At 57.7% G+C, this 14,387-nt stretch overlaps 2 protein-coding genes across 3 annotated transcripts; both read left to right on the plus strand.

Moving 5' to 3' along the window:
- Positions 1-617: 617 nt before the first annotated feature.
- On the plus strand, positions 618-6,446 carry SLC38A7 (solute carrier family 38 member 7). 2 transcript variants are annotated; one of them, XM_062621138.1, is made up of 11 exons: positions 618-723; positions 1,685-2,123; positions 2,349-2,547; positions 2,638-2,782; positions 3,488-3,586; positions 4,637-4,694; positions 4,825-4,939; positions 5,390-5,537; positions 5,622-5,821; positions 6,073-6,127; positions 6,218-6,446. In XM_062621138.1, exons 2-11 carry the CDS (start codon positions 1,857-1,859, stop codon positions 6,318-6,320), a joined length of 1,389 nt encoding a protein of 462 aa, XP_062477122.1. In that variant the 5' UTR covers positions 618-723; positions 1,685-1,856; the 3' UTR covers positions 6,321-6,446. The 2 variants fall into 2 exon arrangements, with proteins under 2 accessions (XP_062477122.1, XP_062477121.1); XM_062621137.1 differs by lacking the exon at positions 618-723 and having other exon boundaries at positions 1,544-2,123.
- Positions 6,447-9,363: 2,917 nt separating this feature from the next.
- Positions 9,364-14,259, plus strand: MMP15 (matrix metallopeptidase 15). Its single transcript, XM_062621130.1, has 10 exons — positions 9,364-9,503; positions 10,538-10,686; positions 10,899-11,021; positions 11,137-11,444; positions 11,645-11,806; positions 11,926-12,149; positions 12,294-12,432; positions 12,670-12,820; positions 12,935-13,050; positions 13,285-14,259. The coding sequence occupies exons 1-10, from the start codon at positions 9,396-9,398 to the stop codon at positions 13,725-13,727; spliced, it is 1,923 nt and encodes a 640-aa protein (XP_062477114.1). The 5' UTR covers positions 9,364-9,395; the 3' UTR covers positions 13,728-14,259.
- The last annotated feature ends 128 nt before the right edge of the window (positions 14,260-14,387 follow it).

Raw genomic sequence — 14,387 nt, forward strand, 5'->3', positions numbered from 1 at the left:
AGGTTTGCATGTAGGTGGTGTATGTGAGTTCCCAAAGGCTTTCAACGCTGCACTTGGCCATGGAGCACGATGGAGTTTCTCATTCATCTGAGGCTGAAATATGGGGGATAAACTCTGTGTCTGTCTTTAAGATTTTTCCATCGACTGGCCCCTTTCCCCTTTGCACTAGGGTCTTGTGGCTGCCCCATCCCTGGCACTGTTCAAGGCCAGGCTGGGCAGGGCTTGCAGCAACCTGGTCTAGTGGAAGGTGTCCCTGCCCATAGCAGGGAGTTGGAACCGCAAGCATTCCTTAGAATGGCAGCATGATTCAGCGGAGCAGTCCTCATTCCTGCCCAGAGCCGTCGTGTTCTCACAGCCGAGCCGAGGGAAGCCACTCCCACATCACGAGATGCGCCGGAGCCTCCTGTCTCTGGTCGATTTGAGGACGGTTTACACAGCCCCGTGCCCTCTGCTTGCTCCGATTCGTGCAATAAACTGCTTTCCGTGCCGCTGCCCTAGCTAATGATGTTCATGTTGATGGTGTCCCTGGTGCCGCGGCCTCCCTTTGTTGCACCGACCCCTCGCATCTCGCTCGTGCCCTGAGCAGCGCTGCCTCCCCGTAGGCCTGCCGCCGCTTCCCGGTGCGGGCGGAGCCGCAGCTCCAATCCCCGGCGTGCCGCGGGAGGGGCGGGGTTGGCGCTGCGCCGCCGCTGAGCTGGGAGCGGGGTCGGAGCGGAGCGGTCGGTGAGCGGGGCCGGTGCGCGGGGGGAACAGGAGCGGGGGGTGCGGGGAGCACAGCGACCCGCTGCGGCATTCGCGGGGTGTCCGCCACCGGCTCAGGGAGCTGCCACTCCCGGCGCGGGGCCGATGGGGAGCTGCGGAGTCACCCTCTGAACGGCACTGGCTTGCAGGGTCGGGGTGTACCCACGGGGGTGGCGACCCTGCCCCACAGGTCTGCGGGGTTCCGCCCCCCCCTTCCCCGAAGGCTTTGAAGAGGATTCCCGGCACTAGCATGGTGTTTGAGAAGCCTAGAGGCAAAAGGCGGGCTGGTCTGGAGGGGTTTTCGGAGGCGTCTGGAGAAAAAAAGATTTCCCTCAGCTGCTTTGGTCCGCCCTGCCAGGCTGTGAGGGTTATCTCCAGCTGGGAGGCGTTTGGACAGGCTCAGGGCTGCCCAACCCCGGAGGACTGCGGTGCTGAAAACACCAGGTCGTCAGGTCCAAAAGCTCCCAAAGACGCCTCATGCTGGTGGGAGCATGGTGTGCGCTGAAAGAGGCCAGCCCTTTTTTCGGTGACACGGTGTTTATGCTGCAGGCCTGGTTTGTCCAGTTGAGCTCAGCCTTGACCTTTATCCAGGAGCACGTGCACTGCGGTTCTTGCAGTGCTTGCAGGAATTGGGGTTGGAAATGGGGAAGCAAGAGCTGTGACGCTGGGTCTTGTGCCTGCAGGAAGGTGAGTCCTGCTGCAAGGCTGCAGCTCCCAGGCCCCACAGCCACAGCTCAGTCTCCATGCCATCTGATGGCAACGATTTCCTCACCCTGCATTCGGGGAATGAGAGGTGAGTTCTGCTGTATCTCTGCTGGCGTGAGGACACCTGCGTGCTGTGACACTGAGCTGAGACCCAGGGAACTCACTTCCACTGTGCACCTGATGCTCAGGTTGTCCCTTGCTAACGTACTTTAACACTTACCATGTCCTTTGCCTCTAGAAGCAGTGAAGTACCTCACACAGCTGCTGTACCCAACCTGCCCATTCACTGCCTTCCCCACCTGATGGAGCTGGCACTGGCACAGGACCCTCCTCAAGGCAGACAGTTGAGCCTGGTGCAGGAGCGCTAGTGGGACGTGGACGTTGGTGTGTGTGCCACCCTGGGAGGGACAATGGCTCAGGGCACCAGGAGCATCAACAGTGACTACAACGATTGGGAGTGGAGCGCTGATGCTGGGGAACGGGCCAGGCTCCTGCAGAGCCCCAGCGTGGAGACGGTGCCAAAGAGTGGAGAGAGCCAAGGGAATGGTCTGGGGCCCACGTCAGCTTTGGGAGCTGTCTTCATTGTGGTCAATGCTGCCCTTGGGGCTGGGCTGCTCAACTTCCCTGCTGCCTTCAGCATGGCCGGTGGTGTGGCAGCAGGCATCGCGCTGCAGATGGTGAGACGTGGGGAAGGGACAGTCCCCTGTCCCACCCTGAGAGGGGCCTAGCGTGCCATGTGGAGCCCCAGAAGGGGCTGGGGAAGGGCCTGGCTCCTGGGAAGAAGAGCTGTGGGGTGATGTGCACCAGAGATGCTCAGTATGTCAGGGGTGGCTGCCTGGTGTGGCTTTGGGACCTTATCACACTGTTGCCTCAGTGTCCCCTCCTTGTCTTCCCCACTGCAGTGCATGCTTATCTTCATCATTGGAGGCTTGGTCATCCTGGCGTACTGCTCGCAGGCCAGCAACGAGCACACCTACCAGGAGGTGGTGTGGGCTGTCTGCGGGAAGGTGCCTGGTGTGCTGTGTGAAGTGGCCATCGCTGTCTACACCTTCGGCACCTGCATTGCTTTCCTCATCATCATTGGAGACCAGGAGGACAAGAGTAAGTGTGTCCCTTGGGGGAACAAATCCAACCACTTGCTGTCCCTTCAGCTGGAAGGAGACAACCTGATCGCTCCGGTTGTCCCCACAGTCGTTGCTGCTCTAGTGACAGAGCCCAAGGAAGCTGGGAGCAGCCACTGGTACACGGACCGCAAGTTCACCATCAGCATCACGGCCTTCCTCCTCATTCTGCCCCTCTCCATCCCCAAGGAGATCGGTTTCCAAAAATATGCCAGGTGCGTGGGGAGAGCCCTCTGGGGCTGGGGTCGGCCAACATCTATCTAAGCACCATCCCAGGGGATCAGGAGTGGAAATGCTGTGGTTCTAGTGCTATATCTGCCTGCCACAAGCCCCTGAGGAGCTGGACATCTCCTTCGCATTCTTGTCCCTCTGTTTCCCAATCTGGGAAGTACAGAAGCTGCTGAGTACTGTGTGGCCACACTGTCGTATATCCGGGCATTGTGTCCCTCCTTTCTGCTCACTAGAGGATGCAGGGGGAGCTGCTTTCAGCTGCGTTGTATCCTGTCTTTGGAGGTGGCTATCCAGCAGAAAGCAGAGCCAGTAAGGGTCCCCAGGATGGGGGTCTGCAGGCCAGCCCCACCAAGCATCTCGGTGTAATCTGGCTGCTGGAGCTGGACCAGGACTACCGAGGAGTGTCACTTCTTTAACACTCATCTCTTTCTCCTGCCCCAAACCTAGCAAGCCCATCCCCTTGCTGGCAAGTCTCCTGCTCCCAGCACAGTGGAATTGTATCAGCATCTGCTCTGGGGACAGGGGTGATGTTGGCTGGCATATTCCTGTGGGAAGGGAGATCAGGGCTGGTGCTGATGGGAGGGCTGGGGTGGCTGTGCAGGGAGGAAGATGAAGCTGGAGATGCTGGGACAAGACTCTCCATGGAGCAGGGAGGGAGCATGCTGACAGCCTCCTGTCCCCTCTCGCAGCTCTCTAAGCGTGATTGGCACCTGGTATGTCACGGCAGTCATTATCATCAAGTACCTCTGGCCCGACAAGGAGCTGGTGCCTGTGGAGATTCCCACCAGGTGAGCCCAAGAAACACAGTGGTGATGGTGGCCATCACAGCACTGCAGAGCCAGGCAGGGGTGCAGGAGCGAGGGCTGCAGAGGCTGGTGACAAATCCTTTGTAAGTCCCATCCCTGCATCTGGGGATGCTGCACATTGCTGCTAGAAGCTCCCAAGTGGTTGCCTCACTGGGTGCTTCAGAGGAGGTGATGGAGGAGGAAGAGTCCTCTTGGAGATCTCCAAAGCTCCATCACAGGTTTTGAGGAGCACAGATTGACTTTTAGCTCTGGTACAGCTGGGTCCAGAGTTCTCTGTTCAGTGCTTGTGCCCAACAACAATGGCTGTGCCTATTTTAGGATGATTTTGGTTATTCCCTTGGTCACCATAGCCCCTGTGGTTTGTCCCCTCCTTTCTGGTGTGGGGACATTTCTGGACCCAGTGCGGGCAGTGGGAATTTTAGGGCAGGCAAAGTTCAGACCAATTCTTGGCACTGCCCAAATAGTTCCTTGTTTATTTACTGATACTTTTATTTTTGTGAGTCCTCAGTTTTCACTGGTTCTCTCAGTGAAAGGTCCTGGTCTGCAGGGAGTGCCAAGTCATCCTGGCAGGCGGGGACGCAGTAACAGGAGAGGACTGAGCCCATCACAGAGCACCCCCAGTAAAGAAAAGGCTCAGGGGGGATATTGTCACTCTCTGCAATTATCTGAGAGGAGGATGGGGCAAGGAGGTGGCTGGTCTCTGCTCCCAAGGAACAAGAGGTAACAGCCTCAAGCTGCACCAGGGGAAGTTTACACTGGATATTAGGGACAATTTCTTCCCCAAAGGGCACTCAGGCATTGGAACAGGCTGCCCAGGGCAGTGGTGGAGTCACCATCCCTGGAAGTGTCCACACACCGTGCAGATGAGGCCCTCAGTGCCATGGTTCAGTGGTGGCCTTGGCAGTGCTGGGGAACGGTCGGACTTGATCTTGAAGGTCTTTTCCAACCTGGCTGATTCTGTGATTCCATGATCCTGCCCTGGGGCACTGGGGAGGGCCCTTGTCTGACTGGTGAGTGTTTCCCTCCCACCAGTCCCTCCACTTGGACTGCTGTCTTCAATGCTGTGCCCACCATCTGCTTTGGGTTCCAGGTAAGGCCACAAGCCTGGTGCTCCCCTTCCCACCCCATGGCTGTCTGTCTCACCACAAGTGAGATCCTGTGTGGCACCCCATGACTCTGGCTCAGCCCATGTCCCCCCTCTCTCTCCATGTCCCCTGCAGTGCCACGTGAGCAGCGTGCCTGTCTTTAACAGCATGAAGCAGCCAGAGGTAAAGACCTGGGGGGCAGTGGTGACAGTGGCCATGGTGATCGCCCTCTTTGTCTACACGGGCACTGGTAAGTGAGGGAGTGCTCTGAGAGTGTGGCATGGTCCTCAGAGGGGCTGTAAGCTTCTGGAGGCAGGGAGATTGAGATGAGCTCTTAGGAAAAAGAGCTCTTCTTCCCTGTGTGGGTGGCAAGGCACTGGCTCAGGTTGCCCAGAGAAGCTGCAACTGCCTCATCCCTGGCAGTGTTCAAGGCCAGGTTGGATGGGGCTTGGAGCAACCTGCTCTAGTGGAGGGTGTCCCTGCCCATGGCAGGGGTTGGAACTGGATGAGCTTTGAGGTCCCTCCCAATACAAAACATTCTATGATTCTATGACCCTTTGGTCAAGCAGAGGGACAAAGCAGAAATGGAGGGGAGTCCATCTACAATATACCCTGTTCCAAATTCATCCAAGTCTTGTCCCTCAAACATACATGCAGGAGGCTTGTCCCCAACCCCCGCTGACTGTTCCCTTCCCATCAGGTGTCTGTGGCTTCCTGACCTTTGGAGCTGGTGTGGAGCAGGATGTCTTGATGTCCTACCCCTCCAACGACATCCCTGTTGCCCTTGCCCGGGCCTTCATCATCCTCTGTGTGCTGACTTCCTACCCCATCCTGCATTTCTGCGGCCGGTGAGTGCTGAGAGAAGGAAAGTGGCTGGTGGAGGCAGGAGGGGAAGCATGGAGAACTCCCCTGCCATGGGTCTGTGCCCACAGGGCTGTCTTGGAGGGTCTCTGGCTCCGCTACACCGGGGTGACGGTGGAGGAGGATGTGGTTCGGGAGCGGAGGAGGCGCCTGCTTCAGACCATCAGCTGGTTCCTCCTGACACTCCTCCTGGCTCTCTTCATCCCTGACATTGGAAAAGTCATCTCTGTCACTGGAGGCTTGGCTGCCTGCTTCATTTTTGTCTTCCCAGGTAGGGCATCTGGGGATGCTAGGGGGCCAGCAGAGGTCTCCTGGCCTTGTGTCTTGGGGAGGGAGGGAGCAGGATGGAGATGCAGGAACCAGGAGGTCTTTAAAGAAAGACAGAACTGTGGTGTCAGGTCGGTTAGCAGCCCAAATATTTTGCCCAAAGTCTCTGCTCTGTAATGTGCAGTGTGGCTCTCTGGCTTGTAGGGTGTCTGCTCAGTCCTCAGCTGGGTCTCATTTGACTCCCCTGCCTTTCAGGGCTCTGCCTGATTCAAGCCAAGCTCTCTGAGATCCAAGAAACCAGAGCAATCAGGTAAACAAAACACGCTTCCTCTCTCTGCTATTCCCTCTTGGATATTGGGGTGAAGGTCCCATGTAAACAAGGCCTGTCCTGTGTTTACAGCTGGTGGGCCCAGGTCAGCTATGGGGTGTTCATGGTCACCTTCGGAGCCTTCATCTTTGGACAGATTACTGCCAATACCATCTTCATGGATCTCACAGCCTGACAACTCCTCCACGTTCAACCACACTGCTGCTGTTGAGGGGATGCATATTTCCCCTAGGACCAAAGGGAAATTAGAAGAAAACAGGTTATCATGTTGGGAATATCCAAGAGGAACATTGTAATCTGGGGCTTGGCTGACAGAGCCCTGTGGTAGTCTGCATCTCGTCATCTTACGATACCAGGCTGTCAGACTCCTCCTCTCAGGCCTCACTCCCTGGTGAAGCCAGAGCATCACTACAAGGAGACCTGTAGTCAAGATCAAGCCCTTTCTGCCCCTTTGGGGTAGATATCACTACCTGAGACATCACTAAGGGGTCACGGTTGGGGTTTGCAAGGCATGCTGCTCTCCTCCGTGTATCCCCATGCTGATGAGGCTCCTCTCCACAGCTTCAACTCCTCCCAACACTGGAGGGAGACTGTGTGTCTTCATAAAGGGAGCTAGTAGCCATGTTTGTCAGACAGGGCACCACTCCCTAGTCCTCTTGTGTCAGTGCTTGGTCTGAACTCTGCTTTCCTGTGGCCCGCCTTGCCCGTCTCCTGCCCTTATTCTTACATCTCCCTCCTCCTGGCTGCACTTTCTGTTACTAAGTGGGATGTTGCCTTCAGCCTGCATCTTTCTTGGAGGATCAGTACAATCCTGGACATGCCAGTGCAATGTTCTCCTTGCCAGGGGTTGCTCACTTGCTGGAGAAGGTGCTGTTGCTGTATGGACATACTAAAGATACTATGCAAGAGCAAAAGCTCTTCACCAGATTTCCAATCCTGTTCTTCCAGGAGTTGTCCAGGGAATGGAACTGGGCCATATGTAGGTTTTAAGGGATGCTTTGGGGATAAAGCATTCAGTATTAATTCATTTTATATCATTCCCTTGGTGGTTTACACTCTCTGTGGCTGGTGTTGCTCTGAGCTGTCCCTCTGTTGCCTGTCTGGATGATAGTTTCACATCTGCTTTTGCTGAGTTGAGCAGTTCCTCCAGCTGAAGATTCAGCTGGTGGAGTTAAACCTCAACAGCAAACCATTCTTTTTCAGTCTTTAAGTTTCCTTGTTCCTTGCTTGGCTTCTAAAACCGTGGGGGAGGGAGGAATTCATGTGTATCTATTGCTGCATCTGTGATGAGGGTCCAGCCCATCTTAGTGCAAAACCTGGCTTGGCCCCTCCTAGGAGAAAGAGGAAGAAAAGCCCCAAGCACAGCATGAATGTTTGAGGGATGCTGTGAAGGCTGCAAGCTTCTTGTCACCCAACACCACCAAGTCCTCCTCTGGGCTGCTCTCAATCCAGTCTCCCTCAGCCTGTGTTTGTGCTTGGGATTGCCCCGACTCAGTGTATGATTGTGCACTTGGCCTTGTTGAACTCCATGAGGTTTGCACTGTCCCATCTCTCCAGCCTGACCAGGTCTCTCTGGATGGCAAAATAAGAGGATGCGCACCCCACCTGCAGACTACTCCTCCTGGTCAGGGGGAGCAGAGTGCCACCTCCCATAGAGCCCAGCAGCAGCTGCCAGTGCAGAGGTGCTTTTCAATGCCCATCCTCTATCAAGACAGAGTGGTGTTTGTTAGCCGGTGGGTTCTGTGGCTCTGGTTTTCGGTCCCATGTCTGAAGTGGAGTCCCACAACTTCGGTTGTCACCCTGGGAGCCACTGGACTCCTCAGTCCCTCTGAGGAGTCCGTGCGGCTGGGGGCAGAGGGGTACAGAGGTGCTGTGGCTGTTTCCCTGCCTTACTGCTCCCCTTGCTGTTTACAAATGATGGCATTTTTAAATGTATTTTATATGTGCAGAAAGCAGAGGGACCTCAACTCAATAAACAGGATGTTGTGGTGCACCAGGTGGGCATGAGGTGGTTTCTGTGGGGCTGAGGAAGGGAGAAAGAATCACAGAATCCCAGCCTGGTTTGTGTGGAACTGCTCACCCAGTTCCAACCCCCTGCCACAGGAGGGACACTTTCTGTTAGACCAGGTTGCTCCAAGCCTCATCCAGCCTGGCCTTGAACACTGCCAGGGATGGGGCAGCCACAGTTTCTCTGGGCAACCTGTGCCAGGGCCTCACCACCCTCACAGGGAAGAACTTCTGCCTAAGATCTCATCTCAGTCTCCCCTCTGTCAGGTTAAAGCCATTCCCCCTTGTCCTGTCCCTACAGGCCCTTGTCCAAAGCCCCTCTCCAGGTTTCCTGTAGCGCCTTTAGGCACTGGAGCTGCTCTAAGGTCTCCCCTTAAGGAGCCTTCTCTTCTCCAGGCTGAACCAGCCCAGCTCTCTCAGCCTGTCTCCAGAGCAGAGCTGCTCCAGCCCTCACAGCATCTCCATGGCGCCCTCTGAACTCGCTCCAACAGCTCCATGTCCCTCTTGTGTTGTTGCCCCAGAGCTGGACACAGGAGTGCGGGCGGGGGGGGGATTTTCCCCGAAAAGGAGCAGAGGGGGAGAATCCCCCTCCCTCCACCTCCTGATCATGCTCTGGGGGTGCAGCCCCGCACACGGGGGGGTTCTGGACCGCAAGTTAAAGTTGTGTCGGTTGCTGACTGCGGATCTGCGTGAGAAGGAGCACGGTTACACCCGAGTTCTCTTCTGGGGGAAGGGATAATTCCCCAGCGACAGCTTTATCTGCCACCAGGGCGCGCCCAGCGGAAGTGGCGCTGCCACAACCGGTTTCTCCCCAGTTAACGCTCAGCCGGGTCCTCAGGGGCGTGCGGAACGGCGGGGACAGAGTCCAGCAGGGGGCGGGCAAGTGCCGGCGCCGGGCTAGAGGGAGGCTGGGAGCGGGCGGGGGGAGCAGGTGTCGATGTGAGCGCGCCAAGCCCCGCCCCTCGCTGCATAGGCCACGCCCCTTGCCATTAGCCGCGCCCGCCCCCCCCCCCCTCCATCCCCCCCCAATCGAGCGGAGCCGTGCCGCGCCCGCTCCTCTTCTCAGGGCCGAGGAGTGGAGCCGCGCCGCCTGCCAATGCGCCGTGCGCAGCCTCCCGGCCACGGACTATGAAGGCAGCGTAGGTCCGATATCGCCGCGCTGGGCCCAGTCCGGCCCGGCCTGGCCTAGCGCGGCCGTCGGTAGCGTGGTGGTGGTGGGGGTCAGCCTCGAACCGGCGTCGATATGGCAGGAGGTGGCGGCGCCCCCTGCTGGGCGGGCGGGCGCCCCCCGCCTTTCTTGGTGTTGCTGGTGCTGCTGCTGACGGCCGCTGGAGAGGACATCGATGCGGAGGTGAGAGGGGCGCGGGGGGATCCCATGGGGTACCCCATTCCTGCCGGTGTCCTGCCTGCGTCCCTGCCTGCACCTGTAAATGACGGCGCTGTCTGCCCGCGCGGTCAGGGGCAGGCAGCGCCGTCATCCGCAGGTGCAGGCAGGGAAGGATGGAAGGAGGTTTGTCCGGGTCACCCCGGAGGCAGCGGGCAGCATCCGACGAGGGAGAGGAAGAGCTTTGTGCCGCTGTAGGGGGAAGGGGGTGAAAGGGCCTTTGATAAAAGTCAGTGCTCTGCCACCCCGCCTGGGGATGGCGGTAAAATAATGAATGAGTAAAAGATTATATAAAAAAAAAATCAGAATTAAAGCATTCAAGATTAAAAAGAATAAATCAGGAAACGAGAAATTAAGCAGGATTTAGAAAAAATAATAACAAAAATATTTTAATATTAAAAAAGGGGGAAAAAAGGAAAAATACCATAATTGGGAAAAAAAAAGGAAAAAATGTAAGAATGAAAAGTGATATTTTTATTAAAAACAATAAATTTGAAAATGAAAAATAAAGTGGGATTTAGGAAAAATATTTTAAAATAATTAAAAGAGGAAAAAGGAAAATTTGGAAAAAAAATAAAAAAATAAAATACAAGAATTAAAATTGATGTTTTTAAAAGAGACGCTAAAGCAGGCAGGAGGAGGCAGGGGTTGTGCAGGAAGGAAGAGTCCAGACCAATCTGTCCCACATAATAGAGGGGCATTCTGGGTTGATGTGGGGGTTCTGGCCACTGACAGCTGCCTTCTGCACCCCCCCGAGACTGGAGGATCTCCAGTATGGAGGATCTCCCCCACTATGATATGGAACAGGGGGGGTTCTTCCCTGTTTCCCAACTGCTGCTTGCATGCTCTGGCTTGCCTGTGCTGCCTGCCTGGGTGCAGGCACAGATGTTCCGTGACGGGGGGATAGCGCTGGGCGGGAATGGGTCAGGTGCTGCCCCACCAGGGTCTGAAGGAGCTGCGTGTCCCCATGTCCCCCCCTTCCTGCTCACTTCCTGGCGCAGGCATGGCTACGGCTCTATGGGTACCTGCCACAGCCCAGCCGGCACATGTCCACCATGCGCTCGGCTCAGACCTTCTCTGCGGCCCTCACCGAGATGCAGAAGTTCTACGGCATCGCCATCACCGGTGTCCTGGATGAGGAGACCAAGGCGTGAGTTTCTCCATGTCCTCCTGCTCTGTCAGCAGGCAGCTCTGCTCCAGGCCATTTGGCTCTTTCCCAGAGCATTGCCTGCCTCTGGAAATGTGGGTGCTGTCTCCTGTGGGAACTGGGACAGTTTTGGGGGCTGCTCCCCTGCAGCCAGGACCCACCCTTGCCCTCCATGGCCACGGTGGGCTCACCCTGGCTCGATGTTCTCCTGGCAGGTGGATGAAACGTCCCCGCTGTGGGGTCCCGGACCAGTTTGGAGCGCGGATGAAGTCCAACATGCGGCGGAAGCGGTACGCACTGACAGGGCGGCGCTGGAGCCAGAGTCATCTCACCTTCAGGTACCAAACATTTCCAGGCAGGGCTTCCCACTCCCCCAGCCCGTGGGATGCCATGGACCCCCTCCGGGAGTGAGCACTGTCCCGCGCCACCCCACAGTGAGCTCTGTACCCCCAGCATCCAAAACTACACGGAGAAGCTGGGTCGGTACCACTCATACGAGGCTGTCCGCCGAGCATTCCGGGTGTGGGAGCAAGCCACGCCGCTGGTTTTCCGGGAGGTGCCCTATGAGGACATCCGGCAGAAGCGGAAGAAGGAGGCCGACATCATGGTGCTCTTCGCCTCCGGCTTCCATGGAGACAGCTCCCCCTTTGATGGTGTCGGGGGGTTTTTGGCTCACGCCTACTTTCCCGGCCCTGGCATGGGGGGGGACACGCATTTTGACTTGGATGAGCCCTGGACGCTGGAGAACACAGATGTATCTGGTGAGCTGAGGGCCAAGGAGGTGGTGAAAGCAACCTGAGGAGCCTGTTTGAGGGCAGGGGGATGTATGCCCTGGTATGGGCAGGAGTGGCAGGAGAACAGCTCCCACCAGAGCACCCTCATCGCAAGGTGCTGGGGCCAAGGACCCACCCCACACCTTGTGTCCTCCACCTCATGTTGCTGATGTTGCCTTTCTCTTTAGGAAACAACCTTTTCTTGGTGGCCGTGCACGAGCTGGGGCACTCGCTGGGCTTGGAGCACTCCAGCAACCCCAGCGCAATCATGGCCCCCTTTTACCAGTGGATGGACACAGAGAACTTCCAGCTGCCCGAGGATGACCTCAAGGGCATCCAGCAGCTCTACGGTGAGGAGCTGGGTGGGGGTCGGCTCAGGGGTGGGATGCTGGGCACATGTGTGGAGAAACTGAGTCAGGATGCTGCTGGTCTGCATCACCCCAACCCTTCTTTCACCCACCCCATCCAGGTACCACGGACGGGCACCCTCAGCCCACCAAACCTTTGCCCACCGTGACGCCCCGGAGACCTGGCAGGCCAGACCAGAGACCCCCCAGGCTACCCCCCCCAGGGAAACCGGACCGACCCCCCAGGCCTGGCAGCCCAGACCGGCCTGACCAGTACGGCCCTGACATCTGTGATGGGAACTTTGACACGGTGGCGGTGCTGCGTGGGGAGATGTTTGTATTCAAGGTACCTGTCAGGACCCCCTACTTCTCCCTCCCCTGGGGATGTTGAGGATCTCTGGGTGGGACAAAGCCCCTGGCAAGATGCCTGGCCCTGGGGCTGGGCCCTGTGTCCTCCCCATTCTCTGCCAACACACTTGTTTCCTACCAGGGCCGGTGGTTCTGGAGAGTCCGGCACAACCGGGTGCTGGACAACTACCCCATGCCCATCGGGCACTTCTGGCGGGGCCTCCCTGGGGACATCGATGCCGCCTATGAGAGGCACGATGGGAGGTTCGTCTTCTTTAAAGGTGAGTAGGGGAGCGGTGTGGGAAGGCCAAGGTGGAGAGGGGGTGAACCCAGTGCTCCCCGTCCCCAGGCTGCTTAGAGCTGGTTCTCTTCACCCCATCCTGATCCACATACCCAGCCAGAGCTGCTGCCCGGTCCTAGAGAGTGGCCACAGGCATCGTATTCCCATCCATATCTCTGTGTGTACCTACAGGTCACTGGTGTCTCACTCCTCCCTTTTCCATCTCCTCCCAATCCAGGTGACCAGTACTGGCTCTTCCGAGAAGCCAACCTGGAGCCTGGGTACCCACAGCCCCTGGTCACCTATGGACAGGGCATCCCCTATGCCAGCATTGACACAGCCGTGTGGTGGGAACCCACAGGCCACACCTTCTTCTTCCGTGGGGACAGGTCAGTGTCTGTGGGGTCTTCCCTGCTCTGCTGGGTCCAGGCCCCAGCAGGGGTGCTCATGGCAGGTGTTGCAGAGCCCTGTGCTTCTGCCCGGCTCACCACCAACCTCCCCAGATACTGGCGCTTTAATGAGGACACCCGCGCCGTGGATCCCGGGTACCCGAAGCCCATCTCTGTCTGGGTGGGCATACCTCCCTCACCCAAGGGCGCCTTCCTCAGCCCGGATGCCTGTAAGTAGAGGAGAAGAGGGGTGGGATGGGACCAGAGGGGATGTGGTCACCCCTTTGGTGGCCTGACCTCGAGAGTTGGAGGCTTGGGAGGGTGCCTGGGAATCAGCAGTGAAGCCCTTGCAGAAGGGTTTCACTGGTATCAGAGCAAAACCTGCTGTCCTGGGCATCTGCAGGGGTGAGCCTGCCCTGAACCTGCTTATTTAGCCCTCATCTTCATCTTCTTCCCCCTCCCAGCCTCCACCTACTTCTACAGAGGCACAAAGTACTGGAAATTTGATAATGAGCGGCTCAAGACGGAACCAGGTTATCCCAAATCCATCCTGCGGGACTTCATGGGCTGTCACACGGAGCTGGTCCCAGACCCCCATCCCCACTGGCCCAACAGGGACCAACCCCCCTTCAACCCTGATGGGGACAGGCAGGCCGAAGGCGACGAGGAGGAGGAAGAGGAGGAGGAAGAGGATTATGGTGAGGGTGGCCACCAGCCGGGTAGGGACGTGGATGTGGTGGTGCAGATTGACGAGTACACACGCACCATGAGTGTGGTCATGGTGCTGGTGCTGCTGGTGCTGCTGCTCTGCATCCTCGGCCTCATCTACGTCATTGTCCAGATGCAGAGGAAGGGCACACCGCGGATGCTCTTGTACTGCAAGCGCTCCCTGCAGGAGTGGGTCTGACCCTGCTCCTCCCCAGACCTCCCTACCACCATGGTGCTAACGACGAACCTGACCTACCCTCCCCTTGTCCTCCCCCATGGCCTTGGTCCCGCTGCCCCTTTGTTGCTTGTGCTCCTCCAGCCTCACAAAAGGGGATGTGTCATGTCCTCCTCCAGGTTGGGAACAGGGGATGGTCATGGTGGGGCTGGAGGCCATCCACTTGCCTGTGCCCCTGCCCCAGGCTGTGCCCCTGTCATGCTGTGGCTGTGCCGCATGGGGGGAGCAGGCTGGGGCTGATGACACGTGCTGGCAGGTCTCAGCTGCCAGTACTGCACTGGCCAGGAAGCGCGAGGGGAGGGGGGATGCCGAGCTCGTGGACATGTTTCTTCTTGAACCATGGGGATACAGGAATGTGCCTAAAGATGTCGTGAGGGGGCAAGATGCCACCTTTGCAGCTCCTCTTTGGGCTCAGCTCATCCTGGGCCCTGCCAGGACACAGGGTCCTGTGGGCATGGCCGCCTTGTACGTGTATTAAATGGGTTGGGTGCGTGGAGAGCTGTGGTGCGTCCTTTCTGGGGGACAAACAGATTCGGGGGCAATGTGGGGCCTGCCTGGGGCCTGGGACAGAGGCCAGTGGTGTCCTTGCAGCAGCACCCACTCTGGAGCTGCCACTCCTGGGGC

The sequence above is a fragment of the Pezoporus occidentalis genome, unplaced genomic scaffold (genome assembly GCF_034315485.1).
Source record: "Pezoporus occidentalis ecotype Australia unplaced genomic scaffold, CSIRO_AGI_Poc_V1 ctg229, whole genome shotgun sequence".
In the NCBI taxonomy this organism is placed as follows: domain Eukaryota; kingdom Metazoa; phylum Chordata; class Aves; order Psittaciformes; family Psittacidae; genus Pezoporus; species Pezoporus occidentalis.